Here is a 25,840-nt window from a genome sequence, read left to right on the forward strand (position 1 = left end):
ATAACTGTATTTTAAAGTGACTTGTAATGATGTATTACTCGTTATTACCATCAGTATTGATAGATGATTTATTCACTTCCTACAGCAAAAAATGGTCACAAAAGAAAACGGATTCATGCCTTTATTCATGTGATATAGACTGATAAAATATATTTAATGAACACAAGACAATTAAATCTGTAATGCCTCCACACTCCAAACCAGATGTTTGCTCAAAGGGAATTTTTAAAAATGTTAAATAATTTACTCTCTCTATCACACACACGTATATATATATATACACAAACACGTATATGTGTATATATATGTATGTGTATATGTGTATATATATGTATGTGTATATGTATGTATGTGTGTGTATATATATATATATGTATATGTATGTGTATATATATGTATGTGTGTGTATATATATATATATATATGTATATGTATGTGTGTGTGTGTATATATATATATGAGATGCACACACACACACACACACACACACACACACACACACACACCATCAAAAGCATTGGAAAGGTAAGGCCTATTCCGTTGTCTATGATGTATATACTCCAAAGGCATTTAGACTTAAGATCAAATGGTGAATATAAGATGAAACTTTAGAATTTCTACTTTCATTTGATGATATTTTCAAATATTAAAACACATGCCAAGTTTTAAGTGAACAAAAGTATTGGTGACATGTTTTTCTTGTTACCCTGTAAGACTGATTGTTCAAACAGTAAATAACTCTGAATAACTACAGTGGGATTAAGTCATGGGCTCTATCTGCTAAGATGGTGTTTGTTGCTAAAAAGGATAATTAAAATACATTGAAATAACAATGCTGCAGTAAAAGTCTGGAAAATATAAAAAACAAATTGTCAATGAAGGACAGGGTCATAGAGTTATTGCAATCAAGGGATGTGCAACAAAATATTACATTTTATTTATTACAGAACCGTCCTAATAATTTGCTCAATTACAAATTTTGGATGTAGATGTAAATACCAGGAATCAAAACTAATCTGATATACACCTTTTGATCTTACACCCCGATTTCTTTGGTGTACAGCTAAAACTAATGAATTGGCATCGCTGCTTCCGTACTTTTGGAGGGAACAGTAAGCGCAACACTTGGCTACTAGGCTCTATAATCTTGTCAGGTTTGGTCCAGCAATTTACCACCTATCCAACACAGTGATGACATTTTAGGACTTTGTGACCAAATGAAGATCCAAACTGGATTCAAACACTGTCTTGTTTAATAAATCTCTGGTTTTGGAGTTGGTGTGAACCATTACCTTTTTCACTGCTGCCACTTGGAATAAGCTTGCACCTATGTGCTATGAGTATAAGTACCCTTACTCCTCTATAGGGAGTATAATTACATCACTTACAAATGCATTTGCCAACAATACATGTAAAGCCTATTATATGTAGATCTATCATATGATTAGAACACCTTCAATGTGATTGTGATGGCAAGTTGTTTAAAAGGAAAGATTTAGCAATGTAATAGCACCCAATAGCACCTGATGTAAGGCTAAAACTTTCTGATCTTTTAACATAATCCACAATAATTGGTCCTACTTTCAGTCATTTAAAACACCCATAGTTAACCAGAGTTAACGGTAAAGATCAGGGTCACTTATCAGCATCACAAAACTCTAATCTGGATTCTCCAAATATTACTCCATGTCATGTGTCAGCGTGAGGCCACGTCTTTTTTGTCTTTACTTGCACACCTAGTGATGCATAAACAAATCATTAACTTGAATTACTTTACAACAGTTATGTACAGTAAAGGTATAAAAGGCGTCAACGGTGGGGGAAAGATGAGATAAATATCAGTACATAAAACTGCAGTTTATTCTTGTATACTTCAAATGTGACCTATGTGAAATCAGTGTTCATCCATTAAACAGACCAATACACCAAACGTAAGTTGGGTGCTAGTGACCTTGCAGATGGTTTCTACACTTGCTTGGTGAGGCTGTAACAGTGGTCAGACACACTGTGGGTACAATATGGGTAGTTTCTGTTGTGCTCCATGCTGCAGACTTCTTAAAGGACAGGTTCACAGTTTATCAAGCCAGTCTTAAAATAAAGATAATTCAATCCAAAAAAACAATGACATGCATATATGCATGCCAGGTGGTTCTGTAATCATTCATCCATAATGCACCAACAAAACTATACTCCATTCTGTGCATTATTTATATTGAGCAACAACAAGAACGTTAAAAAGTTATGGCTTCATTGAAGAACAACCAAAGAACAGTATTAAGAAACAAGCAAAACTCCAAATATTTTAAAGAGTAAAATGCTGCATTTACCTGTTTGACTAATGATCAATGTGTTTCAACCAGAGGTTTCTCTATACACACTACAATCTCAAGCCAGTGGCTTCAAATTTACTAATTTCAAAGACGGGTTTTTAAATGGTCTGGTTTAGGGGGAGAAAACTGTCGTTTCATTCTGGATGGACAGAAAACGCAGAGAGACCAAGTTGCAGTTCCTGCCTTTGATTCACAGGAGATCACAGGTCAGTAATTATGACAGATTTACTTTAATTTGACATGCAAATTTGAGTTAAAGATTTATCTTTAGTTAAAGATTTACCCAGCTTAATGTAATGTATTAGACACCGTTCTTTTGCACAGAACTATAGATTTTGTGCCCCATTATTAAGTGACATGAATTTGAGAAAGGTATTTGAGAAAACAGTATGCACATTAGGAATTACTGTTTTAAGACAGGCTTGTGAACCCATTCTTTAATTCTGGTAAGGAGTTTAGGTGACACTCCTTTAAAATATTTATGTTATAAATCTAGATAACCTTTAATTGTTTCAATAAAATTAAAAATTACATTTAACCAGTCTGGCATAAGCTTAGGAGTCAGTCTGTACATAGCAGTACACAACAGTTTTCTCTACTTAAAACATTAAAAACCTACAGCACACTGACCCAAAGGAATATATGTGCTTTTAATAAACCAGTGCCTTTCCCATGTGAACTAGAATACAAATATATCAAGTTAAGATTTCAGATACAGCAGCGATGTATCTGAGATGCATCATTATAAGTTCCATTCATTTATTTTACTTGTTAAGAATTCAAATGATCCCCAACTTTTGAGAAATGTAGAGAAGAAGCCATGGTCAGTATGTCCCTATTCAACCAGCCTCCAACCATCACTATATACTGCCTATGATCAACATAATCCAATGTTGTTTTCCATATTTTTCCAGGTTGTCTTCAAAAAGAATTCTTAATACGCAAGAATCTGAGAAAATCTGTGAATGTTTTCAGAAGCAGCTCAGAAGATTGTTAGCACTTCATAAGTATTCTAGGACTAGTCCTGGTCTTTGTGGCTGAGGTAGCAGACTTGGTGTGGGTAAGGCCCTTTGCGGAGCCCTTGGAAGTGCTAGAATAGCTACTAACAGATGCACTATCCTTCAGATCCTCTGTGGTGCCCTGTAAAGAGTCTTTTCCAGCACCTTGGGAATTGCAGATAGTGTAAGTGCTGGTTGGTGAAGTACACTTGTTGATATCCTTGTTAGTACCCTTAGCTGTGTGCTTGGCAGAATGACTGGCTGGTGGCTCTGTGTGTACATATGTTGAAGTCACTGAGATGTTTTTTTCTTTAGTTATAGTAGTCCTAGCAGTAGCACCTCTTAGAACGGTCCTAGATTCAGTAGTCCTTGTTACTGTCTTAGGGATTGTGGGCTGATTTCTCTGGAATCTTTTTTCTCTCACTTGTCTGCATATACCCTCACTGGCAGGGCTGAGCTCATACTTTTTGATAGTACTGGTGAGCGTGACTCTATTATTTGGAGGCTCTAGAGTAGTGACGCTTGTTAAACATGACTTTTCAACATTTAGCTCACCCTGTAGGTCCTCACTAATACAGCTATCCCTCTCAAGCATCTCTCTCTCCCCAACACGACCACATCCATATTCATGGCCAGCAGAGGTATTTCCCATATGACTCACAGGATCCTCTCTAACATCTTTATCACAGCTGCCATCCTTCTGTGGGGTCTTGCCAATATGGCAGTGATTCTCTAATGACACGTCACCACTGTTGTACTGCAGTGTTCTGCACTTTTTGGAAGAGTTGTTGTTCAGAGGAACCCGATCCAGAGTCGCAGGGCTGGTGTCTGGTGGCAGACCTCTCCTCCTTCTGGACAGTCTAAGGACCCCAGGGTTCTCACTTAGCTGTCTGACAATTGAGCCAGTAGTCAATGGTATTTGAGTTGGAGTCCTGCTTAAATTTCTTCCTGAGTTCTGGAGACTACTGAAGGTCTCAGGGTTGCTATAGTAGTTAGAAACTGTTTGGTGGTGGAGAGAAAGGTGCTGATTGCGAGGCAGCTGGTGGTTGCTATGCCAGGAGAGGTGTTTTTTCTTGCTTTCCTGGGTTCTGCTTTGGGGGTGGCCTCTTGGGTTACAGGTATTGCTGGGCCTTGTGCGTGATCGGAGGGATCGCCTGCTGCCAACCCCTGTGCTAGGTTTTAAGAGAGGAACTGGCCTAACACAGGAGGTTTGTTGTTGAGTAAGTCTTGTCGCCATGGGAACCTGCAAATGAATAAAAAGAAAGAAGCGGGGCTATTAAGAATAATTATACAATTAGAGAGTATGGGAACAAACCCTCACATTTCTTATACAATCAGCACAAGAAAAAAGTAGAATCAGGTCAAACATTATAATCATACAAGCACAAAAACCAGTGCAAAGAAATGGAGCCATGTGCTTAGACATGAAACAGAAATAATCCTAGTGCACCATGCAGCTCTTGATTGGCTCCTGGCATGTAGTGATAGCGTAAGGTCATGCATAGCTCATGCTGGCAATCAAATTTGCTAGCATTCAGTACCAGAGCTGAAAGCATCAGAGCTGATGGAGCTAAAATAATGTTTGACTGTCAAAATTCATCAGTTTGACTGATGATCTAAATTACTCACATCTACAGGGTAACATTACCCATTTGAATAGCATTCTGGTAGTGCCACTATTTATTTCAGGGCTAACTTTGGTTGTCTTCAATCCTCAGTGTATGATAAAATCAGTCCACATCACTTCTTTTGTCCCACAAATAATTAATAATAATAAAGAAAAATTATTCTAAAGCGACAGGGATTGTGAAGCATTAACATTTTAGCCAGATGTACAGTGGTATTCAGTTGTTCGCTGCCTTGATTAATAGTCTTGCATTGAATCTATGCAAGTGCCCTGTGCCTTGCTGATGCTATGCAATCTAAAATTCTTAATCAAGACACTAAAGAGAGCATTACCCAACAATCAACTGTATCTGTATCAATTGTATTTTTTTCTTTTCACAATAACAATAAAACAGACAGCTTTCTGACAGAGAAACGTGTATGAAGGATAATCAAAACCTTGTTAGTCCCACTGACCTGCAGGGAGAGCTGCCGAGGTCTCAGGAGTTGTCCCTTGACTCTCTCTCTCCTGTCCTCTCTCCTCCTCTGCTGTTCCTCCTCTCTCTTTTCTCTCTCCCTCCTCGTCTCTATTCTGGCAGTCAGAGGGCAGAAAGGGTCTCCAGACCTCCTTCCCAGAGATCTAGAGTCCCGTTGTACTGTAAGACAGAAACAGAAATTTATAAGGCAAAGAGAAAAACATATGGGTCCAGATCCCACTTCTCACAGACAAATCAGTGGATGAGTACCTGTTGTTCTCCTGAACATGCTCATCTTCCTCCCCTCTGCAGTCCTGTGATTTGTTGAAAGACAGGTTGTAGGATGCCTGTCACTTGGGTCCTTCTCTCGTCCACTTGGTAAGAAGGCCATGTTGCTAGGCAGTGCTGTTGAACCTGAAGTAGTAAATGTTTATTTGAATGTAAGAGTAAATAAATGAGGACGTTTCCATAAAAGTTATTATTTTCACATAAAATGGTGGCATGGCGGCTGCAATAATCTCATCTTACAAGGCCAGTGTAAAAAGCTTTTATTTCCTGAAATTTTTAAAAAATAAACAGCTCTGAATGACTTCTCTTGGTCTTTTTACTTGAATGATTGCATTTGTTGTTAAAAAGAATGCATTAACTTGAAAACCAGCGAGCTGTCTATGGCAGTAAAGCTCCAAGACGGAAAAAACTATCATTGCACAAACATTTGGCATAACCACTCAAACTATTTGGAATGTATAGAACAAAGAAAGTAACCAGTTGTGTGCTGAACAATATGCACTTAACGGGTTGGCCAACCAACCCCACAAGAGCTGCTAGCCATTTTGCAACCTACTACTGCCACCTCTCACCTTTGTTGCTTTAGAATTTGTCTCAGGAAAACCTGGAGAAGATACAGTATGGCTACCACAGACCTGTAAAAGTGCCATGCAGCTCAGTGGTTTGTTTATTGCTTTATTCAGTGGAGTTGCCTGGAGACAGGAAAAAAGCAGTAGTACTGGTTCTATGAAAAGGAGATTTCCTTTTCATAGAACCAGGGCAATTTTCACAGCACATCAAATAACAATGAGGCTGATCGGGAGCTTTACACAGAGAGAAAGGATCTTTGTCTGTCTATGGATATTTTATTTAAACTGAGGGTGCACTGTATTTTCCTTAGTAATTCACCAGTCCTTTTTTGCAAACTAGTTTTGATGAAATATAATGGAATGGACTAAAAACTCCACCACCCATGTTGAAAGATAACTTCAGACCACTATCAGTTGTGTATGGGCAACTCCTGTGCTTGTAGTTTACCTCTCAAACATAGAAAAGACAAGAAGTCCTCCGTCTTGGGTCGACGTCTGGTCAGACAGCTGACTACTGGCAAGTTGTGGCTGTGGTCACTCCGTGCTGATGTCATCACAATAGGTGGTCCTGGAGAGCTGGGGGGAGACTGGGCAAACTTCCTCTGTGCTTGCAGCCTGGGTCTGCTTTCCCATGCACACACACATTTGAAATAAATTTTTGGTAAACAGTACAAAGACACAGCATATGAAACGTTAAAACTGAGACATATTATTGTTATTTTTTAATATTTGCTAGTTTTAAATTTGTTGCCAGCAATACATTTTTAAAAAGTTGGGAGAGGAAACAAAAAGCGACCAAAAACATTACACATTGCATGTTAATAATAATAATAATAATAATAACTAAAAATAAAAAGACCTGTTGGAAAAGCTCAAAATTAATTAGGTTAATTTGCAACGTCATTATCAGTATCAAAAGATTAGTCTTTTGAACAGAAATAAGGATGGGGTGAAGTTCATTCATTCAACGCCTGGGGGAATGGGTAGCACCTTTGACTCACAGGTCCCCAGTTCAAATGTACCTGCTGGGTGTGACCTTTCTGTATGGAGTTTGTATGTTTTCATCGAGCTTGGTTGGTTTCCTCCATTTTCTCCCACAATGCAAAGACATGCATGTTAATTGGCGACTCTATAGAGAATAAATGGTCTTCTGTATGTATATGTCTCTCTGTGTTGGCCCTGAGATAGACTGGTGCCCTCTTCACAGTGTACCTTGCCTAGCACCCAATGACAGCTGAGATAGGCTCCAGCCCCTCACTACCCTGAATAGTAAATGGAAGGATGAAAGGATGGATGGATGAATGAATCTGGAGAGTCTGGAAAAATAAATTTACACAGGGACAATTGAAAAAAACGAATGGATGTGATCTTTGGGCTCTCAGGGGCCACTTGATTAAAAATATGATTATGTAGTGGAAATTACTGGAGAGGCTCAGGAACACCCCAGAAAACCACTGTTAGTTAACTCAAAGAAACAAACTATATTTAAACCAGATGGTAAATGGTCTGCACTTATATAGCACTTTTCTACCTATTGGCACTCAAAGCACTTTACACTGCTTCTTATTTACCCATTCACACTCACAATCACATACACCGATGGGGGAGCTGCTATGCAGCTGGCCAACACTCACCGGGAGCAACTAAGTTGGGGTTCAGTGTCTTGCTCAAGGACACTTCGACATGTGACCGGAGGAGCCGGGGATTGAACCAACAACTGTGAGATTGGTGGACAACCGCTCTACCTTCCTGCGCCACAGTCGCCCACTCCAGATCCAATAACACCTTCTCTGAGCCTGAATGAACTTGTTCAATAATAATACTACTTGTTTTAATGCATGAACTTACACACAACTACAATGTGCAGCTTTAAGACTGGAAGTTAACCCACTTTCTGCCCAGCTCCCCCCCTTTCCATGCTCCACTGCAGCTCTGCACAGACATACTCCACCCCAATCTGAACAGCTCTTCTGTATGCATCATTGCAAAATTAAAAAACAAACTTATTACCCTAACAGTGCCACAATGCCATAATAATAATAATAATAACTGGCAATTTAGAGCTGACCTCTTGCTGGTAGGGTCATCCTTGATGGCATAGATGCTGAGTGGGCGGTGCTGCTGTGGGCGTGCCTGTAAGGACCAGCTCCAGCTCGGACCAGCTGGTTTGAGAGACTGACACCGGCTGCTGCCATTAACCACAGAGCCTTAGAAAAACAGTTACAACTTTACATGAATAGTTTTCAAAACTTGAGAAATGATTTCTAAAATTTGATTTACATTAATGTTAATGTGTTGGACAGAGTTCAGCATGTAAAAAAATGCATTGTTGGCATTGTTGACACGTTTCACAACACACAGTGGATGTCAGCTTTGTGCATTCAGGGCTGCATAGCTGCATGCTGACCACTTCAACATTAACATTATCATCTGGTATTTATGTTGTGGCTGATTAGTGAAAGTAAAAACAAGGTGATGAAAGCTACAGCCAAAACAGTGAATTAGGTATTTTGCTGTATTCTAGATTACAACAAATGTCAATAACTTCCGTGGTTGTTATTTGTGGCCGGTCTGAGTAGCTAGATGAGGTGATGGTCACACTTACGGTAAAAGCAAGCAAATGCATTTGCTACAGCAAAAACATGTGATTCGAAGCTGTGAATGTTAGTAACACATGTTCACAGGCTGGCAATTGGACAGGCTGGAAACAAACTTACTTGCAAACTTATTTGAAATAGAAACAACAAAGGTGAATAATTAAATGACCCTCATCTTATTTCTTTAACTTGCATAAAACCAATTTAGGGTAGCAGGTTCTTCAGGGACTGATGAGTTTGACATTGCAGGTGTGTTCGCTTTTAGTGTGACCTCCAAATCAAGTGAATTACCTGTTGTTTTATTACTATTGAAGGACAAAACTATAAAATCGGGAACTATCCTCAGCAATAGCAGCAGCAATAATGCATTGCTGACAGCACAGTTCCAGCTATGACAAAAAGAGAAGAAAAACACAGAAGAGGAAAAGAGATGGTACTGACCATTGAGGCTTGTGGGAGTGTGTGACCTCAGAGTCCTGGCAGGGGAAGGAGTGTTCAGCAATTTCTGTGTGTTGTCAGGGTTGCAGCTGCTTCTCACTGAGTGTTGGTGGTGGTGAGTACTATGTGTGTGTTTGTCACTCTCAGTGTATTTTGTGTTCTGCAGTTGTGTTTTATGTGAGCGTAGTGTCCTAGTGGATACAGAATTTTTCTGGAATGTGTTTTTATTTTCCTGTAGGTGTGTGTGCTGTACACTGTGAGGCATTTTCCCTGCACACATTTTTGATTGTGTTTGCATGTTCTGTGTTGGAGTATATTTATTTAGTGATATGTGGGAGTCCTGAGACAAGGTAGCTTTTTGCCCTTTGTTGGTGTGTTCATGACAGTGCATGTGTTTTGAAATACGCAATTTTTTTGCACTGTGTGTGTTCTTTAGTGTATGTGTGTTTGGTGGTTTCTGTTGTGCAGTGTGCACTCTCTGTGTTGTGCGTGTGTTTTTCTGTGTGTGTTTATTAGATAGGTTCTGTGCCTTTTGTGGTGCATGTAAGATTGTATTTTTTGAAGTGTGTTTGTGTGCACGTGTGTGTTTGACCGAGAGTTTGTGTGTGGCACGGTGTGTGTCTCTGAATTCCCTGAGGGAGAGAAGAAGAACTTTGCGAACCAGATGTTCTTCACACCATGGCATCCCATCACTGATGTCCTGCAAAGTCACAAACAAATAGAGCATTAGCTTTGCTCACATGACCAGCTGAGGTTGATTTTTCCAAACTGTACCAATGGTCACACTACAGTAAAATGTCTACAGCAACATTCTACTAGAGAAAAAATAGACTACAGTAAGTAGTGCCTGTCTGCTCATCGAAACAGCTTTTTTAAACCCACTCCGTAACTACAATGTTTATCAGATAATTGCAGTACATTTCCAACACTGACAATTTCAAACTGGCAAAGGAGTGAAAGTAAGCAGGGTGTTCTTTTCTGACAAGTTCTAAACCCATAATCTTTGGTGAAAATTATGAATATCTCACAGACTTGAAAGTATAGCTGTAAACTTCTTGTTATGTTCACATAAAATACCCTGCTCTCAATTTGCTAAAGTAATTAATTGTCTTTATAAAAAAGACTGAAACACACTGAAACACTGGTTGCATAAGGTTTAATATTTATTTAGTTCTATTCAGTCATCCCACTTTGTGCATCTTTTACATACCTGTCTGATACAGGTATGTTAAAACACAAAAACCAGGGTTCAGATGTGTGCACATAGTCCTGTTTCCTCCTTCTCCATTATTGTCAAACCAGGTGCAGTTATCTAAAGTTATCCATAGGCAACTGTGCAGAAGACATGCTTATCTGTGCTCTAAAACTCACTGGACGGGGATCAGTGGAATTTCAACTGTTTCAACTGTTCCAACTGTTTCTCTATAATTAAACAGTGAAATAATTCAATGTAAAGAACAGTTACACAAAAATATAAATTACAGATTGTATTACAGATTGTCATAAATTGAACTGTTAAATGTGCCTTTTTGACCTTCTAAAGTCTGTGTAGATTGCACTGTCAAACTTTCATCTCCACCGGGTCCTCAGTATTTGTGTGAGTTTGCATTTTCTCAGGTCAGTGAAAAATACTAATTAATGTGAAGATATGTTGCTTGTCTGGGTTCAACAAGACATTCAGACACAGGATTTTAAGCAAAGATTTGTCTTTGATTTGACAGGGGGGATTTTGCTTATTTATATTTGAGTTAAATTTAGGTTCATTTGTAGACACTGGTTGTGCTTTAAAATGAATATTTAACATAAAAGTATCACTTTTTGTTTACTATGAAATAATCATGAGTACATCTACTGTGTTGTATTGCATAAGAAATACCATAGAGAGGAAAGGAATTTTACTCACATATTGTTTCTTGATGATATTCCGTTTGGGTCTGTCTGTACTCATCTTACTCAGCAGACACTAGGTGGCACATGAATTACAGAAGCCTCCTTTTTTGTCTCTACAGGTGTGGAAATGGAAACTTCACTGCTCTGTGCTGGAAAAATAGGACTCAATAAATGTAATGGAAAATATAGAGTCACCTTTAAGTATTCACAGTCATCCCTCTTTTTTAATGTTATTTGAACTTGATCAGTGTGCTAACAAATAAAGACATTAATAATCTATCAAGGGATGACGTTTTCTACACTACTTAACTGGCTCTGCTATGTAGAAGACATTTTATTTACCGACATTTTGGATCAAGAAACAAGTTTAAGTGGGAAAATGTGCAACAGAAAACACAGCACAACAAAGGTATTTGACTAAGAATTCTTGACTCTTGTTTTTTTTTTACTAGCTAACTATATGTCAGGCATGTCCATGACATTCATTAAATTGCCATGAAATGGGTTTGAAAGCTTTAATAATGATACTAGCTTTATTTATAAAGCACTTATCAAACAAAGTCCAAAATGCTGTGCATTAAAAGGGAAAATAAAGATAAATAAATAAAATCTGGTTAAATACAAAACCAAAGAAAAGCACAAAGTAAAAATACATCATTAGTAAGCAAACTTTAAGTCAATCGTATTTCATTAGTGTAGCTAATACCCGATATTTCCTTAAGTGAAATCAAGGTTTTCATTATATAATATAGTCCATTATCATGTGACTGTACCATAAAACATAGAACACCATCAGTCCTTAGACCCTCAAATGAGATTACAAAAAACTATCCCTCAAAACTGGAAAAAAAATTAAGATGAGAGGCACTTGTCAGACTTTGTATGTACAATTTTTATCTTTTCTTCATTTTTATATTAAATTCTGTTCAATTAAATATGCAATTTTATTGTTAAGTAAAGAATTACCTATTTTAGAAACTGCGTTTATTTTGTTATTTTAAGAGAGAGTTTTTTATACTGAACAAACTAAGGGTGTTATTTCTTCCATTAAGTAAGTGCCCAAAGCAACACTAAATTGGTTTAGAGTTATAATTCATCAATATTATAACTCAACATGACAGGTGGAGGGAATAATATTATCTCATTAGAATAGCAGCTGTCAAAGAATGGGATAGGGTAGTCAGGAAATTAAAAGTTAGTCCTTGAAGGTGATGTATTGGAAGCAGAAAAATGAGCAGGATACGCATCTAAGAAACTCTGACAAGGACCAGCTTGTGATTGATAGATGATCTGTGGTCAGAGCATCTCCAACACATCAGGGCTTATGGGTTGTTCCCAGTGTGCAGTGATCAGTTCCTTCCATAAATGTTCCAAGGAAACCTGAAAACCATAAACAGGAACATGGGTGCCCAAGGCTCTTGAAGCGTGTGGGAAATAATGGGTAGTCTGCCTGGTATGAACCCACAAAAAAACTACTTTAGAACAAAATGCTGAAAATATTTAATGCTATGAAAGACACGTGTCAGAAAGCACAGAGCATCACACGTTGCTGTGTATGAGGCTTTGTAGCTGCAGAGCTGGCGAGGGCATGGCACTTAGATGCACTATGAGAAAGCTTGGATTCAATGTTGCTTAGATCCATACCAACAGCGTAAATATTGTTTACATCCCTTCATGGCAAAAGAATTCACTGATAGCAGCAGGCTCTTTTACAGAACAACACTCCCGCTACAGTGAGAACTTTGTTCAGAAATTGTTTGAGAACATAGGCAAGAATTTAAGGTGTTGCCTTGGCTTTCATCTGTGGGATGTTCTTTTTTTAGATCTACAGCAACAGAGTGTCAAAACGTGAGTCTCTACCTGCTGTCTTATTGCTAGGCAATACTGGACACCTTCAGAGGTGTTGTGGGGTTCATGCCTTGATAGGTCAGGGCAACTCTGGCAGTGAAGACAATTCCACAACATTGAGCAGTTGCACCTAATCAGTACAATCTAGATGATGAGGCATTGGAATCCTCTATTCTAGCACCAAAAACATTCATTGGGGTAGGACCTGCCCTGCACAGCCAGTCTAGCTCAAAGATACCAAGATGTATTTTGACTAATGTAAGATTAGTTTTCACGTGTTTAATAATAAAACGACAAGATTATTAATTACCATTAGAGCTCCCATTGGCTGCTTTTGAATTTGGGACCAATAGTTGCTTTAAAAGATTGGATCCAATACCCAACAGCGGTTTAGAAGCTCGTGCTGATTAATGTATGTAATGGACCAGATGTGACATGTTTCAGTTAGAACATATAACACTTAGACTACTGTTGATTAATTTTTTTCCTCTCACATTAAATTAACATAAACTCATGTTAAACAGTTCAGTGTCCATTCACCTGGAGCAGCAATTACCGGCCTGCAACCCTTCCATTAGAGTCGAACAGAAATATTTCACTCGATATGTCAGTAGTACTGTGAGTGGGACTGTGTGGAACCAGTGTGTGCATCATCGCCGCGATGGCTGTAAGGGACAGCGATCTCTACTGCACTCCCATCAGTTGTAACACGAAGAAAATATGAAACAATAATCGATCACCCACCTCCAGCATGATTACCGGCCTACATCATGAGCACACCGACGACCTGAGTGAATGGCACACGGTCCCACTTACACTTTAACAATCCCCGAGACAACGAGCCAAATAAAATATCCCAACGACCCTGGTGTACTGATATTCACCTTACTGAGCCTTTAAAATCGGTGTGCCGCCTTAAGTCGGCATCTGCAAGGCAGACCAGCGCAGGGGAAGCAGCACCACTGCGGTCATGTGAGCAACCGTTTCCGAACCAAGGCCAGCCCAGTTATCTTTTAGTGCGTGAGTATTATTTTAACTACGGCCCGCAACCGATTTCCAGTTCAGTCGTTATTATACGTCTACTACGTGACCCGGAAATTAGTCGAGGTCTGCTATTACCGTGCTTATGGACAAATAAAGAACCGAGATCTAAGTTCTTTGTTTGATACCCATCGATCCGACGTATTTCTAAAATCAATAGGCGCAAACACTGAACCGGCGTTTAGTAATACGGTCACCGCAGCCGGTGTTCAGATTAACATGCGCGTCTATTCCTGAAACCAGGTACGGGCGCTGCGAGTAGCCAAAAAGTGGGGAATAATTCTCTGCATAACTGATTCAGAAAGTTAATGGAGATGTTACATAAACAAAGTCACGTAAAATGCAGTAAATTTGCGTCCAAGGACATACATGTTCTCGATGCTGATGGACTTAAACAGTATTATTACTTTTCGTTTAGGAGGAAAATATTATTATTATCCACTCAAATTATTTTACAGCTTTAGCTATTAGTTACCTTTTACAGATGTAGATTACATATGTACAATTATTAACTAATTATGATGTATTATCATACAGTAACGAGAGATTATAAAAACCGTGTCAGTATTTCACAAAGAAAATAATGTACTTTACATAGTAATGAATTCGAAGGTGTTGATAACAAAAATGTTCTGCTCACTTTGGCAAATAAACATTTCTAAGTAGGCAAATTAAGGGTGGAGCTGATTTTTTCCATTTGATGTACTGTTTCTCCAGTACATCTTTATTTAATAGTATATTATATTTTAAGAGTTTAAGAAATAACTAATCAAATGAATGAAGTAATTATTTCCTTGTGAATTGTAGTGAACTAAAAGTAAAAACATAAAAAGGAAGCACTTAATTAAAGTACAAATACCTAAAAAAAAATCTACAATACTTGAGTAAATTGACTGAATTACTGGTGTCATTGTACTGTAATGTCGCATACAGATTAGAAAATGTAAAAGATGTCCCAAACCTTTTTTTTAAAAATTGGTTTAGCCTGTATGTAATATGCTCTTTTTCTCACAGTGCATATTTGTACATCCTGCCACAGTTGTAGGCTAAACTGTTATCACCAGGTTTTAAATGTATGTGCTTGAATATAACTAATACATAGGCACAACATCCATCCTTTATTTGTAGCCGCTTATCTTGTTCAGGGCCATGAGCCCATCCGAGCCACCACTGGGCAAGATGTGGGACACACACTGCGGGAGGAATCTGGAGTACCTGGAGAAAAGCCATACAAATTCCACAGACAGGGATGCGAGGCTGTAACCTTCTAGCTGTGAGGCTGGAGTGCTAAACACTCCAACACACCCTGCTGCCCTAGGCTCAACATAGAATTACTGACCAGACCATCTAGACAGTTAGTAGCATTTTACTTACTGTTTTTAAGCTGATGTCAGCATGCACTTATTTTTACTTAAAAAATTAGGGTAAGCCACCTCATAGCTAGAAGGTCCTCGGTTTGAATCTACTCGTAGACAGCCACCTTTTCTCTGTGGAGTTTGTATATTCTCCACGTGCTTGTGTGGGTTTCCTCTGGATATTCTGGTCTCAGTGCAAAGACATGCATTTTAGGTTGATTGGCGACTCAAAATCATCCGTAAGTTTAAAGGGTTCTCTGTCTGTCTCTGTATGTTTTGTTAGCCCTGAGATAGAATGGAGACCTGTTCAGGGTGGGACTGCGCCTCTCACCCAATAACAATTGGGATAGGTTTAACCCCCCGCAACCCTGAACAACATGAACTGTAAAAGTAAATCTCTACATCATACTGCAATAATAAAAAGGAGCAAACCCTCTACATAAAATGTATTCATCTTGTTTAGAATTCCAGAATAAATTTTGCAAGGCCTTTTAAGTCACATACCCTGATCAGCCAATAAGTTACCAGATTGATTTAATTTTGTTGAGGACAATGCTTACCTTGGGTAGACTAACTGGTTTGCATATACGCAGCCATAAGCTACTATACAATGCACTGTGTTCGGCCACCTGTCGATTGTGGCTAGCATTTCATTTTATCCCATTCAAACTTCTGTCCACAACACAATTAAAACTACAAAAGTGGAATTATGTTATTGCTAATCAGTGTATGATTGCTGACATAATGAGAAGGGTGACCTCTGTTCAACTTCAGCCTCGGTTCACAATGAAATTGCATAGACTTATAATCTCATGAGAGCATAAAGAAAGTGAGAACAAAATGTCATGATAGGTCCGAATATTTATGTTTCTGAGAAACAAATACATAGTCCATATAGCCGAGCAAACTGCACACACAGGAAAATAATCGTATTTACTAATTGAGTATTTAGCAGAGGTAGCTGACATAAGTAAAATTATTGTTGTTGTTTGAAACTAACCGTGTACAAAGGTACCTGTAAGACACTTTTCTTGGTTTTACGTTTCATCTCTCATAAGTAAAAATGAGTACACACTAATGGACTCGTTGCTGTTAAAAACATGAATGTGCAAGTCCAACGCAGATTGTTCAATTGTTACCTCAAAAATGAGTTTTCTGCACCAATCTAAATTTTCAGATTTAACGTGAGAGCCACTTCAAACTAATTCCAAATGTTGAGTAAAAACTGCAATCTTTTCTTTTAACTTGTAGGGGAGTCAAATTATCATAAAAACAGAAATGACCTACCTCAGTAAAGTACAAGTACCTCAGTGCTTAAACTGGCCAGCTTGAGTAAATGTATTCAAACATAGTTGGACTTACTTGAGTTTAGCAACATGAAGTTTCTTATAATACAAACTATACAGGCAGCTCTTATTAGTCCTGCTGAGAACGTGAAGATGGTATCGACGGAGCCCAATCATCAGGGCTGCAGCAGGTGTGATAATAAAGTAGAGCGGGAAAATGAGACCAGAGCCGACCAGACTCTCCACTGGTCGCAACCTGTCTTCAATAGCCGCTCGTGTTGCTCCTGTTTTCCGAATCATGTCGGCGTTCTCGTGGCTTCTTTGGACACTGTATGTTGGTATAGCGGCAGGGCCGGTTCAGCGCGCGGCGCACTCGGAAAGCTCGGTGTGGACGGAAAAGGACGGAGCCTCGCACCCTTCGTTCTACCGCCTTCCCATGTTTCACCACGAGCCCGGGCCGCTTGTTGCACGAGAGCTTTTTCGACCGGTTCCTCGAAACCGGCCGTTTCCCGTCGGACTGACGGCACTGCTGTTACCGCCAACAAGACTGGCCCAAGGCGTCCAAGAAACGAATGCACGCGCTGTGGATATCTGGTGCGGTGTCGATAAAATCTCCGTACGCGTGGACCGCTTGCAGATGCGCGTCTGGACGGTCCCATCCCTGTTCCGACTGGGCACGTGCCAAGCCAGCAAAACCAGCCCGCGCTTCATTTACTTCCACTACGGACTGACGGAGTGCGGTGGTGAGGCTAAGGTCTGGTCCTCAGTTAGAATATCTGTACTTAAATCTAAATCTACGCCAAACTAAAACAAAACTAAAACTGAACTTATACTATGGCCAAGTGATTAAAATGTGAACATACACTAACTTGGTGTGGCTTTACGAAATATCCTACTTTATGTGCAGCAGAGAACCAGTTCACTCATGAATTCAAACTAACTTATTTAAGTTTTAGGCTCTTGGAACCACCATGTAAGGAACTGAATGGTTGTAGTTGAAGCATTTTGGGGAAATTGGTAAATTTAAAAGGCAACCTTTGTCATAAGGAAAGCCAAAGATGATTAAAGTTACAGTACTAAAGCAGAAGAAAAACAGCTGGGCTTAATAGTAATAGTCTAAGTTGACTCATACTCATTTAGGTAAGTTAGAAAATGCATTAATAGTAGCTTGAATAGAAATGAATCCCTAATGGTTTGTTCTTGGTCATTTTGTGCCTCCATGGATATTTTTGTTTTGTTTTTTTAAAATGTGTTGAATCTGTACTTGTTGTGCATCTCCTTTAATTCTTGTCAGGTTGTAGGTGGTCAGCTGGTGTATACCTTCTCGCTGTGTTACACTCCACCTCCACAAGAGGATGTCATCAGAGTTTTACCACTGAACTTTCCCATTAAATGCCATTACAACAGGTAATTATCAACAGGTCCTGGAGTCTTTGCTCTACCTACTGCTTATGGCCTGGGTCAGGTGTGTTCAGTCAATCAGAAGCTGGAAGATGCCATCTTAGATTAAAGTGAGGTTGTGGAAGACAAAACAAATTGGTATCTTCCATCTTCTGATTGACTGAACACACCTGATCCAGGTAATCAGCAGTGGGTAGTAGATAGATGGTTGGGTAAAGAAGCAGAACAGGGGTCATTGAGGAACATTTTGTTGCTTTAAGTTGACTGTAAATAACCCAACCAACATGACAACGTTTTATACTATGTTTTCTGACTTACCATGTCTAGATTATTAAATAGTTTTATTTTTTGGTCTTATTTAACACAAGACTATAAATGTCATCAATAATTAGCTTTTTCTCTTCTTAGTCAGTTGTTTCCCCTTATTTTCATCCACATCATATTATTGTTGGAGAGGAGTACATATCAATTTTAGTTCAGTCAAGTTTAAGGCTGAAAACCCCATTTGGTCAGGTAGAATATAGGTTAGAGATTGACTTAATTTTTCTGTCCCCATTCCTCATCTTAAGACAGTCCAGTCCTGTTACTCAAAAATAAAACTTGTAACCTGCTTTCCAATATATGCAACAATTAATTAAAAAAAAAAATTCCCATAAAATCGGCTTATGTACATCAATGCCTGAGCAGTGAAGTTCACAATGCACGGTCTATGAAATACAGGTTTTTAAAAAGGCGCAAATATTTTAGATGAGGGGTAAAACATCTTCAGGGACCTCAGTTGCCAATTAGTAACACCTTAGGGACAAGCACAACCTAGCTGACCGAGGATCTCCAGACAACATGGATTTAAGATCATGCTGATCATGTTATTTCAGTTTATAGAAAATTAAAATTGAAATTGCACTCTCCTGCTTACACCTTTGGTAATGCGACAGCATTCATACATATTCTAAATGCAATCTTTAACAGTTCATTATCTTTTCATAATGTTCATTTTGCTGGGTTAGCACCTGTCTCTGTATCTGAGACACAAAATATGCTGTTTTGTTTGTTTTTTTCCCCCCAAAGTTTTAAGACTGTGGTAGAAAAATCTGATCCATATTTCAGTTGTCATGTAAAAATCTTTTTATTTATTTATTTTTATTTTTTTGTGTCTCAGGTTTCATTACTCTTACAAAGTTGGCTTCAGACCTCAAGTTCAGCACACAACCTTTGTGAAGAGCATGAGGAGTAAACTCAGCTTCAGCCTCACTGTCTGCAATGGTAATTCATCTACAAAATCAGAACAAGTTTTTAGTGTACCTGTCATTTGTGAAAGGATGACATTCTCATTGTCTTAAATTATCTGTTTAAACTTGGTATTAAAGTTTTAGGAGGTTTAACTTTAAAATGGAAATTCTGCAGCTTTGTCATGTGAATTAAAAGTGGGTGTTTTGAAACACTTCTACAAAAATACTGAGGAAAAAGCTATTTAACATAAACTGCAAGTAAATGGGTCTTCTGTGTGAGCACAAGCCAAGCTCAGATCTGTGAAAAAACTTTATGTACAACAAAGTATGGCACAGTTGGATCATGCACAGTAGGTACAAATAAATGTAGAACAGAAGATTTTCTTTGTTTGCCTTAAATCTGTTTGTGTGCTCCCAGCTCAGTGGGAGCCTCTCCCTCCGGGCCACTGGTTCTTTTTAGGGGAGCAGGTGTATTTTAGGGCACAGACTGGAGCTCTCTTGGCTGGGGAGAGGCTTTTTGTGGACTCTTGCTATGCCACAAGCTCAAAGGACCCAGATAGCACGCCCAGACTGGATATCATATCTAACTACGGGTGAGTCTCTAGTAAAAGTGTACAAATGTTTTGAATTGGCTTGACCCTTCACATTTTTTTTTTTTTAACTTTTTAATGCAGCTGCATGACGGACAGCAGAAGGGAGAGCAGTAACTCCCAGTTCCTGTCTAGAGGGGTCAGTGTGCTGAAGTTCTCTGTGGATGCCTTTCTCTTTAAAGCAGTCTCACAGGTAAGTTCAGATGAGTATTTCCTTAGAAATCTTGCTAAAACCTCTGATAGAGCAGAATGGGTAATGCAGAAGTCTTCGCTTTGCTCACATCTAGAGTGGTCAATCTCAAATTTATGTTCGTAATGTTTTTGTCAAGAGACCAAATGCCAAAAACAGATAATAATTCCAATATTTACGAACATGCCTGTAAATATACTAATGGTAAAAATACAATGATTTGTTTTGAGGGATTGAATTACAACTATGCATTGGCAGTTACTTACAGGTCATTTGTTAATGTCTTGGTTGTTGTCCTGTCAAAAGGATGCAGGCCTTACCTGACCACAGGTGTGCTTAGCTAATGTTATTTGTTCCCCCATAGTGGAAATTGAGCCCAGTTGATTCCAGTTCGCAAGCATAAAAATATAAGGGAGGAGGATCACTGATCATTGAACATCTTTCAACAAGAAGTCATTCATTTGAGATTTAGCTTTGCATGACATTATTTCACTTTATGTAAAACGAATTTCATTTGCATTCCACTAATTGGCCTGACAAATGTTGTTATTCCAATTCAAGACACAATATTTAACAGTTAACTTTCTTTTTTTTAATGTGGTATTGTTTCATTATTATCAGATAATAAGTTTATCGTAGGTCTGCTGCAGTGGTCTTGTTGGGTTTAAACTTCTAAAAGGTGGCTCAGTCTTATTCATGCTGAATTGCTATGTTGCTGAGCTCAGTTGGTTTTAATTCCTTCAAGCTGATGCAAACCAAAACTTACTTTTGTAACAGTGACCCTGTTACAACTCATCCCTTGTACATTGCTGCCTCAAAATGAACTAGCTCCTTGTTTTCATCTGTGATCCATATTCAGCCATGTATCTGAAGCAGAGTATTGTCTGTTATTTGCCCTGAGTGTAAATTTCATGTGGCTCTTGATCGCTTTTCAAGTCTACAGTGCCAGATTGTGACATACTATTATAACATAGCATCAAACCCTTGTAAAGTCAATTGTACAATAACTCTCTGTACACCCTCAGAACTCTAAGTGATTTTTGTGAAACAGAGCAGTTTAGCTTCTGAGGACACACAACTGTAGCGAAGAGATAATTTAACATACTTTTAGTTGATGACACGGGTGTAAACTTGTCCCGAACAATACTAACAGCCCCGTCCTCCTCTTTGTTTCTCCCTGCTCTGTCTACATCTAATCAGGTGTAAATGAAGCTGGACCAATATTTTGTCAACCAATTATACAATAAGCACATTACACTACACTCAAACCATTTAATTTGTCTTACTGTTTATTTGTGTACTTATTTCATTTTGTTTTAAAATTAATAAAATATAAATTTGTCACGTTCAATGTTGATAGCATATGTACTGAGATACAGCATCAGTGTATTTTACCTCTATAGATGCTGTACCTCCATTGCTCAATGTCAGTTGGTCTCAGCACTTCCCTCACATCAAAGTCCTGCAACTACAACAAGGATCTTGAGAGGTAAGCAAGCTGTTTGTTTTTTCTAATTAATTTAGTTACATACATCTTCTTTTTACAGGTTAAAACAAAAAAGTGGTAATGAAATGAGAGAATTTAATGAAAAGGGATCATCTAAATATTTGTGCAGCAAACTTGCATGAATCCACTGAAGGTACAGTCCTAAATACTTTTTTGTATTTGTGTTAATTTTTTTATTATGTTCACTTTATCTGGAATATCTGATCATGTTGTAGGTCACATTTATGCAGAAATCTACTGTTGTTCTTATTGGTTCATGGACTTTACATATTCACATGAATTAACCTGCAAGATGTTTATCACCAGTATTAGTGTTTGTTTGTTTTTTTGGTATATTGATTATATTTATTGGACACTTTTTACTTAAACAGACACTAAAAATGGCTGTTATGGCAATGTAATGAGGTAAGCCAGGTGAACTAATGGACATGTTTATTTTGTGCATAGGTGGGAGGAGCTAGAAGCCCTGCACTCAGTGTGTTTCTGCTGTGAGTCATTGTGCAGTGACACAGACCACTGTAAGTTATAAGAATGGCAGCAGTGTAGGTCTGTTTCCTTTAATGAAAGTCTGGCTTTAAAAGGCTTAAGTTGTCTTTACACATAACTGTCTTTATTTTATATATTTTTTTTTTCCCTTCCCTCCTTAGCTGTCACATACACAGTCAGCAGTCCAGGCTGGCTCATTGGACAAATGGATGAAGAAAAACTGCGGACAAAGGAGATTTCTTTTCAAGCAGAAGAAGGAAGGGGCTGGCTGAGTCAAGAAGTAAAAAGTGAAAGAATAGATGAGCCCCTCAAAACACTGCAGACCTTTCAAATGAAGACAAAGGTTGGTGATGAAGATCAAAACAAAGAGGTCATCCCTGAGAAGACATCCCTGCTCCGTGCTGAGAAAAAACAATGGAGGCACGGAACTGCAGGCAGCTGGTGGGAAGAGAAAAAGCAGGATGAGATGGAAGGTGTGGACGAGAAGGCGGTCAACCAGCTAAAAGAGTTAGCAATAGATCACTTGATGTCTGACCAGAGTAGACCCCAGGAAAATGAGACTGTTCAAGTCAGGAAGGTAGTCCCTAGCAAATATGATTTAGTGAGTGATTTGTTCGGGGACAGCAGTAATGCCAGCCCTTCAGAAGTTGGCTTTGTGACACCCACTGTTAATATGAGAGATTCCAGTTTTGGTATGGATTACGATAATCCAATTTTAGGTGATCGTGGTTCTGATGAAAATATTTCCACATTTGAAAATCGTTTTAATAAACTGTGTCCTGATGGTGATAGGAACTGTAGTGCCAGTAAGGCTGTGTTCAAGCCAGAAAAGGATGGTAATCATGCGGGCCATAGCAACATGTATACAGCTATTAGTGCAGAGAGCTTTGCCCCCTTTAATGTTAGCACTACACCTGGTACCAATAGATCTGGTTCTGCTTGGGATTCCAGTTTTCCAGAGAGTCAGTCTGATGGTGAACTGGAAACTTTAGCCAGGGCACTTTCTGCTACCTTTGACTTGGAATTAGTCCCCTCCAGTTTTGTTGATGTCAGAAAAATGGGAAAGAGTAGGCTGGAGTTGGATGCTGTCCTGAAGTCAAAGCAGTTGAAGCCTATTAAAAAGTCTAGGAACACAAAGTCTCACAGGGTACCACAGCGAGCAGGTGATTCTGTTAGCAGTAAAGGAGCAGATGGAGATGAAGAGATGCTTCACAGTCTACTGATCAGAGGGTTAGAATCAGACCAAAGTGTTTACCCAATTTGTGTAGATGGGTTACTTTGTGACTCGGATTTTGATTCTGGAATTGAAGAAAGTGAAGATGTTCATCTGAGTCAGTTTACTGAAGCAGTGATGAAAAAGAAAGGGGTTCAAGAGATTTCTGGTCCTATTACAAGAGCACAGAGTGAGAGCTCTAGTTCTGTTAGTTCAGAGCCAGTGCATCAAGACAGACTCAGCCATTCTGCTGTAGTGGCAGTTGCTTCCCTGCAAGGCTCCGGGAGCCACCCGATGACTAACAGTGGGTGGGCTGAGCTGGTGCCAGGATGGGGCCTACAGAGTTTCAGGTTTGGGGTGGAGCAGCTCACGGAGAGTTGAGACAGAAGGTAGTGGAAGATGGTCTGTTTATCTATTTAATTCTTTTTTATTATTATTATTATTATTATTATTATTATTATTATTATTACATGTGTAGGAGGGAAAATCCGTAAAACCCTTGACTGCAAAGCAATCACAGGCTCTAAGCGGACTACAGTTTAAAGCATGGAGTATAATATAAAAAAAAAATGCTGGGTTGTTGTATTGGATCACTTTGGGTTGTACAGTACAGATGCTGAGGTATTGCTATACATTTGTATCAATGAGGGGCAGAAAGTAGCTTTACAGCAGAAAAAGTGAGGTAAATGAGGAATTGGAGGTCATTGTGGGGGTTGACCTCCATTTACACAAGCAGCGTTGGAGGGAGTGATAAACTGTCAGTGTCACCCTGGAGCTGTCAGAGCCTCAGAAATATTAGAACCTTTTTGTTAATCGCAAGGGCAGCTGACATGGAATGCTTTAAAAAAAAAAAAAATTTTTAGGAGCACAACAAATGGTTACAAATCCTGGCTGTTTCCATATAGACATGTTATAAATAATAAACTCTTCTAACTGGTCCCTAACACCCTGTTGGCTTTTCATTTTTATCACTAAAAATTATTTGCAAATGGGGAGGAGGGGGAGCTCAGTAGTCTGTGCATTGTACTCTTATTACTACACTATACTAATATAGATTATTATATTCTGATGATAGTCTAATGTAGTTATTTGGTCTTAACATAAGACCAAAGTCATTTAAACAGCAAACACTTAGCCACTGAATACTGCAGAGCTCCAATTATAAGTAATGGATTGAATGAACAATTACAACCTTATTTTATCTGACTGACAAATGATGTTGCACATCAGCACTTATTGGCAAAATCACCTGTGTATATTGGTGACCAGGCAAATGGCAAATTTTAAGTCCTGTGAAACCTTTTGGATCAAGGTCTGAATATTTACTCAAACACAAAATTAAATATTGTAAAAGAGCCTGCCTCAGGCTAATGGAGAGCCCTATTAATAGGACTATTTGCCAAATAAAGTTTTAATGACAACATATGAAACTGGGAAATCAACAGGCCTATAGTACCTTTTTGTTTTTCCAGCCTTCAAAACCAGCTGTGAACACCTGTGTGGCAAAATCAATTGCTTAAAAAAAAAAATTATGAAGTGTTTTTGTTTGAATTTGTTGGAACGGTGACTTTGCCAACCTTCAGCACACTTGACAAGTACTTCTAATATAAAGTTGAGTAATGTCAGCACTTTGAGCTCCAGCATGTGTCATTCATGTTCCAGGCAGAGGCAAGCTGGCTTTTAATGCCTGCTGCTGCCTGTTGTGGAACTATGTATGTTGTTCAGTGTATCCAAAGATGTGCCAAAGCCACCAGAACCAAATTCAGTTTAGCACAATTACAGTTGGCATAAACAGCATGAGGAAATGTTGGTTTTAGTGTCACATGTATACCTTGTTTCCGGATTAAGGTTTTTTTTGGGGGGGGAGGGGGGAGGGGTAAACACTTTCTTACTGAGCATGGGTGGAGAGGAAAATCAGTAAGACCCTTGAATGTAATGCAATTCACCATGAAATCATCACAAAGCACAAGATCTAAACTGACTTGGGTTTGAAGCTCAGCTTGACCCATCTCTGTTCATCAGCTTGTTTTGGTGGAGGCCCATGGAAACTGAAGTAAAACTAGTGTGATTCTACTAAAGAAACAATGTATTACTTTTGCTGGAAATAAAAATATAGCCACAGCTTTAATAGTGCTGAAGTAATGTGAACATAATTTTAGTGCAGATTAGCGGGTTGTTGTGTAAAACAGGATCGGGGTTAATGAACCTACAGTATGAAGGCTTCACGGCTGGTGTACCAATGCGTAATTACGCCCTGTCCCTGAATACACATTTTGCTGTATTATACGGGATGAGCTAAGGAAGAGGGGGCTACATTCTTGCTCGTCAGACCGTGAGACAGTGCCTGGGAATCAAGACAAAACCGGGACCGCTGCCGCGCCGTAAAGTGGGCCGCCTTCTGTGTAGCAGATACAGTTTGGTGCAAAAGTTTTCATCCATTCGTTTTGAAATGGCAAAAAAATAAATAAACAAATAAAAAGAGCGATATAATATTTAACGCACA

At 38.8% G+C, this 25,840-nt stretch overlaps 2 protein-coding genes across 10 annotated transcripts; one reads left to right on the forward strand and one right to left on the reverse strand.

The window, feature by feature from the left end:
* Window positions 1-1,842: 1,842 nt before the first annotated feature.
* LOC137130772 (uncharacterized) lies at window positions 1,843-14,054 on the reverse strand. 9 transcript variants are annotated; one of them, XM_067511301.1, is made up of 9 exons: window positions 13,784-13,915; window positions 13,580-13,704; window positions 11,205-12,571; window positions 9,305-10,001; window positions 8,335-8,473; window positions 6,715-6,890; window positions 5,680-5,823; window positions 5,411-5,589; window positions 1,843-4,571 (listed from the first exon to the last, which is right to left on the reverse strand). In XM_067511301.1, exons 3-9 carry the CDS (start codon window positions 11,247-11,249, stop codon window positions 3,324-3,326), a joined length of 2,628 nt encoding a protein of 875 aa, XP_067367402.1. In that variant the 5' UTR covers window positions 11,250-12,571; window positions 13,580-13,704; window positions 13,784-13,915; the 3' UTR covers window positions 1,843-3,323. The 9 variants fall into 9 exon arrangements, with proteins under 9 accessions (XP_067367402.1, XP_067367403.1, XP_067367407.1 ...); XM_067511302.1 differs by lacking the exons at window positions 13,580-13,704; window positions 13,784-13,915 and adding an exon at window positions 13,924-14,054 and having other exon boundaries at window positions 11,205-11,340; XM_067511306.1 differs by lacking the exons at window positions 13,580-13,704; window positions 13,784-13,915 and adding an exon at window positions 13,924-14,036 and having other exon boundaries at window positions 6,715-6,887.
* A 630-nt stretch (window positions 14,055-14,684) lies between these two features.
* On the forward strand, window positions 14,685-24,609 carry LOC137130773 (uncharacterized). Its single transcript, XM_067511308.1, has 8 exons — window positions 14,685-17,475; window positions 18,016-18,128; window positions 19,282-19,385; window positions 19,770-19,944; window positions 20,026-20,134; window positions 21,535-21,620; window positions 22,086-22,156; window positions 22,286-24,609. Exons 1-8 carry the CDS (start codon window positions 16,939-16,941, stop codon window positions 23,716-23,718), a joined length of 2,628 nt encoding a protein of 875 aa, XP_067367409.1. The 5' UTR covers window positions 14,685-16,938; the 3' UTR covers window positions 23,719-24,609.
* The last annotated feature ends 1,231 nt before the right edge of the window (window positions 24,610-25,840 follow it).

This window comes from Channa argus, chromosome 7 (assembly GCF_033026475.1).
Source record: "Channa argus isolate prfri chromosome 7, Channa argus male v1.0, whole genome shotgun sequence".
NCBI lineage: Eukaryota > Metazoa > Chordata > Actinopteri > Anabantiformes > Channidae > Channa > Channa argus.

Bases quoted from the DNA above. Each gene is read 5' to 3' on its own strand.
- LOC137130772 (XM_067511302.1), bottom strand. From the start codon at position 11,249: ATGAGTACAGACAGACCCAAACGGAATATCATCAAGAAACAATAT. The intron at 5,824-6,714 runs GTAAACTACAAG...TTACTACTTCAG, and splicing joins GTCTTTTCTATGTTTGAGAG to GTTCAACAGCACTGCCTAGC. The intron at 5,590-5,679 runs GTACTCATCCAC...TCTGTCTTACAG, and splicing joins CATGTTCAGGAGAACAACAG to TACAACGGGACTCTAGATCT.
- LOC137130773 (XM_067511308.1), top strand. From the start codon at position 16,939: ATGAGACCAGAGCCGACCAGACTCTCCACTGGTCGCAACCTGTCTTCA. The intron at 17,476-18,015 runs GTCTGGTCCTCA...AATTCTTGTCAG, and splicing joins AGTGCGGTGGTGAGGCTAAG to GTTGTAGGTGGTCAGCTGGT. The intron at 20,135-21,534 runs GTAAGTTCAGAT...TTACCTCTATAG, and splicing joins TCTTTAAAGCAGTCTCACAG to ATGCTGTACCTCCATTGCTC.